At 28.4% G+C, this 5352-nt stretch overlaps 1 protein-coding gene across 1 annotated transcript; it reads left to right on the top strand.

Moving 5' to 3' along the window:
* Positions 1 to 2782: 2782 nt before the first annotated feature.
* On the top strand, positions 2783 to 3657 carry LOC113384612 (bolA-like protein 3). Its single transcript, XM_026622360.1, has 3 exons — positions 2783 to 2905; positions 2971 to 3063; positions 3212 to 3657. The coding sequence occupies exons 1-3, from the start codon at positions 2861 to 2863 to the stop codon at positions 3392 to 3394; spliced, it is 321 nt and encodes a 106-aa protein (XP_026478145.1). The 5' UTR covers positions 2783 to 2860; the 3' UTR covers positions 3395 to 3657.
* The last annotated feature ends 1695 nt before the right edge of the window (positions 3658 to 5352 follow it).

Here is a 5352-nt window from a genome sequence, read left to right as displayed (position 1 = left end):
ACCGAGCGCTTTTAAATATGGCAAAACGACTGGTAAATTTTGTGAATTAAGCTGTAGTGAAGATGAGTTTCAAATAGACATTCATACAGACGCTTCTCCTTCAATAATCGAGTTTGACATACATCAACAAACACCCCGACAACAAATACCAAGCAATATAAGACATCCAATAGATTATTTTACTTTTTATTTTATAAATGAATTATTAGACAATATTAGAAAAAATAAACTATTATGGCAGCAAAAAAAATGACCAAATATACTGACTAATCAGTGGCATATACTAAATGCGAGTGAAAGAAAAAGGGATTGTATTGTCTGTTCTGACAGAAAAGCACCAGGAGGAAGGCGGCGAACAACATTTTATTGTAAAAACATGTCAAAATCAACCATCTATGCATTTTGGAAATTGTTTTGAACGTCACCATTCTTTATAAAATGATCAAAAATAAATTAATATTATAAATGTATGTCCTTCAATGACCACAAAATTTTATCAAACAAATTGCATAACATACACAATGAAATCAAGTTTACAGCCGGTAATGTAGATTGTTTTGAAATCGGTGCCGTCCCGAAAGTGTTAATAATCGATCTTGGGCAGTATCATCGAATGTTTGGGATAAGAGTCAACTCGTCAATGACAAAGGCAAGCGCGTGTGTAGTCAGAATTGATAAGACCTCTGTGTTGCAGACACAACAAAAAGCTCCCAACAAAAAACCAGAACAATATGTCAGATTGCTTTGAAACAGATTGGGTTGACGTCACACGATCCACCGTGGGATGAAAATGGATTAATTAAAATATCCATTACGGATGATCAGGTTCCTAACTACTAAATTCTAATCCTAATTGCTAACTGATTTTTTAATTTCTTAACTGAATGAAATAATCATTCACTCGTCGAAAGAATGAAGTTGGCCAGAAAATGCAATATACTAAAATTTATGATTTCTCGGTGTTTCAGATCATTGAGATAGTTTGACCCCAAAATGGGAAAAAGTGTATGAGTGCAAAGTGAAGGTGAGCCAAAATTTTACCTTTCGCTAAACTTTTCTGCTGCACCGATATAAAAATTTAGAAGTCATTTGTTGAAATTCGATATTAAGGACAAGTCATGATTAGTTTTGCAGATAACTGCAAAATTTTTGGTCAACGATTTAGAGTCTAATTTAGATAAAATTCCTCGACCATAAACAAAATTTCATGGAAATTGTGGTGACAAGTTTTTGGAAAACATTGGCCAATTTGATTATAAAAATTCAATATTGCTTGGAACAAAATACATTTTCAGTACACAAAGTAATATCAAATGTGTTGAAAATATACATTTTATTATACTTATAATATTACTTAAGCAGAGTTCAAAATACATAGTAAATCTAGTTGATAGACCCAATAAAATATGATTGTCCTAAGTTTTTGATAACATCATTTCTTAATCAAAGATTGGAATGGATCAGTAATTGAAAATTGTTAATATATTAAATTTTCTACTACGGGAAATTTATGGATTTTTCACAGAAACAATATTTTGAAAAAAAAAAAATTATTTGTTGTCCCACATTTTAGTAATCTTAAGTGCACGAAATATCGAATTTATAAAAAAGATAAAATGTTTATCAAAATGTATAAGGAAATTACAGAGTTATTTAATACATATTTACGATAATGAATTCTAATAAGGTCGTCAATATCATAAGTAATCATTTGAATCTTTAGAAATGCCATTCGTGAAAAATAAATAAATTTGATACCGCAACATTAACCTAAAAATATTATCTGCAGTTTATTACATCGTTTATGTAAGAAAACTGATATTGGTTAAATCAAAGTTAAAGATGCAAAATATTTTGACTAGGCCGAGTGATAAGTTAAAAATTAATGGACAAAAATGAACATATTTTTGTTCATTTTTTAATATTGATCACACGATTAAATCATGGCAGATAATAGAGTAATCGTGTCCACGATTAAAAAAAAATGAATTCATACCAAAATTATTATATTTAATTATTTTAGAAAAGTACGATATCTTCAAAAAACATTTTTGAATATATTTTAACCAGAAATACTTGAACTTATATCACATTTAAATTTACAAACGCTTCTGCGAAAGAAATATTTTATAGCTTGCTTTACTACTTTCAAAACAATATTTCCAAAAAAAAAAGAAACCAAAAACGTGGAAATGATATAAAAACTGCATTAATAGTTATTTTTTAGGTATGAATTTTACATAAGATTTTATATTTAATTGTAGCCTGATAAATTGAGCCAGTTGAGCAATTATAAACTTAGGTTGCCAGATTATGTTGCAGTATTATTTTGTGAAAAAACGCGAGAGTGCGGTACGAAAAGGTTTGAAACCACTGCCCTGACAATAAATCCTAAAATTTACAGAATTTTATGCAATACTTAAAGTTAAAAAAAAATGAACTATGTACTGAGTAAAATGTAGTAAAAAAATACTAATGGTCACAAAGACAATTTTGTTAAAAATATTGTAATCGTTTCATAAAAATTGATTTAATTTTAGGAAAAGCAATAGAAAATATTAAAAATGTGGTATAAGATTAACCCTGTCCACTCGCAAATTTCGGAATTTGTATGTATTTTGCCCCTGGAGTGTTGGCATCCGAGTCGAAGAGGTTAAAATTATAAAACTAATAAATTTTGATACTATACGCGCCATCTATTTAACAAAAGTATAAACTCACTCGCCATCTATCCATCAAGGAGGCGAAACATTTAAAATTAAATGGCGCCCATACTTCAATTTCAACTCAACGAGGCATGTTTTTAATACAATAAATTTTATATTTTTCAAATTGAACGTATCGACAATAGTCAATAAAAATGTTCAAAAGCATATCAAATATTAGAAACCAAAGAAACATAAGTGTAAGTATAAAATTGTTAGTGTGAAATTTTTGAAGGTTATGTAGTAATTGAATAATGTTTCACAGATTCTTTCAAGGATATGGTCCGGTAAAAAAGCAGAAAGTGCAGTACAGTCAGAAACTGAAATTAAAACTATTTTAGCTAAAAAATTCCCAAATGTGAGTAGAATAATTTGATGTATTATATATATTTCTAGCTAACGAGTTCCCAAATGAATATTGTATTAAATGATTTTATTACCAGTTTGTTACTCTATCTTTATTATCTTTCTATTAATTCTTAATATTATCCCTTATCTATTTCCAGGCAAAATCAATCGAAGTGCAAGATGTATCAGGAGGTTGCGGTGCCATGTTTGAAATAGCTGTAGAAGCCGCAGATTTTAAAGGAATGTCAACAATTAACCAACATCGATTAATAACAAATACATTAAAGGATCAAATTAAAGATATGCATGGAATTCGAATTCAAACTAGTGTACCAAAATGAAATTGTATAGATTGTGCTGTATTAAAATAGTAATAAATATTTTGTAATAACTTAGTACTCTTAATACTCTCATAAGGGAAAATTTGAATATAATCTGTATTTATGAAACTTAAAGAACTATCGAAATGGAATAGTCATATTATGTGGCTTAGATAAAGGATAAAGCATTATTGATGTTTGGGAAATGGAAGCTTTAGACTGGAAAAGAAATTCATATAACTGAGTCATTTCAGGAATCCTTTACAACTTTCAGAGGGTCTACGTCAGCAAAAAAATGTTCAGTGTCCACGTAATGAAAATGAGAGTCCATAATAGTGGATCACAACACACCACGTCTTTTTACCTATATTGCACTATATATAATAAAGTCATATGCAATAATAATAAACAAAACTAAGAAGCAAATTTGAATATTGTTCTTTTTTGTAAAAATGTGTAAGTTGTAGCTAAAGTAAGCATTCGATTTGTGGTCACAATAATGTTGAGCTTGTAAAGACCAAATTTGTTGACTATCAAACTCTTGGCAATATTCTGTGTGCTTTTTGAGACTGTATTTCTGAATAATAAAGATAAATGATTTAATAGTTGTAAAATAAACAGCATAAAGAAGGTTTAGTGTTATTACTTATCTCTTATTAAAAAAATGAGAACATGTAGATTAAACAGCGGACATCATAAGCAAAGATATGTAAAAATAATCCTTACAAAATTGTTGCCACATGTTGATAGCTTGATGAAGGCTTTGCAACATTCTTTGTGCTTTTTAAGGCTGCTGTAGTCTTTCTGAATACAATAAAAAATTTAATATTTGTAAAATGAACAGCAGAAAGAAGGTTCAGTGTTATTACTGATCTCCTAAAAAAAGAAAAAATGTAGGCTGAATAGTAGACATTGTTAGCAAGGATACGTAAGATTAAACGTTATAAAATTGTTGCCATATGTTTATAACTTAATAAAGGCTTAGCGACATTTTTGTGCTTTTTGAGACTGCTGTTGCATTTCTGAATACGATAAAAGATTATTTAATATTTGTAAAATGAACAGTAGAAGGAAGGTTTAGTGTTCTGTTACTAACAGAAACAAAGATGTAAACTGGACACCATTAGTCAAGAGATGTAAGATTAAACCTTTCAAAATTGTAGCCAAATGATGATAAATAAGCATTCACTTCTCGCTTACTTTATTTTTTCAATATTTTACATTCAATTAATATATAAAAGCATCATGTACTTTGTACTTGATGATTTCTACTTTTACTTTAAGTCTTTAATAATAATTTTAGTACAGTTTAAAAATCTACATCGGGTAAATAGGGGATTCATGCCAAAGTCCAAGGGGGGCACAAAACAAACAAGTTTGGAAACCTATTATGTAACTAACTAAACCAAATCTTTAAAAATAATCATATTCAAAATTCAAAATGGTGCTTCTTAAAACAAAATGGAGATTTCAATGAAGATATCAATTTTTTTTTTGTCAATATTTCAATACATGAAAAAGTTTAACTTGAAAATTGATTTCACCTAGGAAACTGTATATTTATAGAACTTTGTACTTTTTACCTGGTTTATTAATGATTCATCATATTTTTTTTTCAGAGCATTAAGAAAATTGAATTATTTATTGAAAATAGAAAAAGCAAATATAAGTTAAAATGCGGGACTTTCAGAAATTTCTCTGTAAAACTAATTGTAAAAAATAGAGGTTATTACTACATCCATATGTAAAAATTTTAGTCATCCGACATTGAAAATATGTTAACCTAAAAGCAAGAATTTTCTTGTAACAAAATGAATATTTTTTACTAATATTAGGTCGGCCATTCACATATATATTAATGCAGCAGCAATTATATAGCTTTCGAAAAAACTAATAATTTCTTTTAAAAAGAAACGTGGAACATTAACCTCCACGAGGTTATGTAAAAAAAATGCGTCCTACATATCAAAATCTTAAAA

This window comes from Ctenocephalides felis, unplaced genomic scaffold (assembly GCF_003426905.1).
Source record: "Ctenocephalides felis isolate EL2017-DRISC unplaced genomic scaffold, ASM342690v1 CF-g0.4_SCAFFOLD_03571, whole genome shotgun sequence".
Taxonomy (NCBI): domain Eukaryota; kingdom Metazoa; phylum Arthropoda; class Insecta; order Siphonaptera; family Pulicidae; genus Ctenocephalides; species Ctenocephalides felis.
This window is presented reverse-complemented; position numbering and strand designations above follow the sequence as displayed.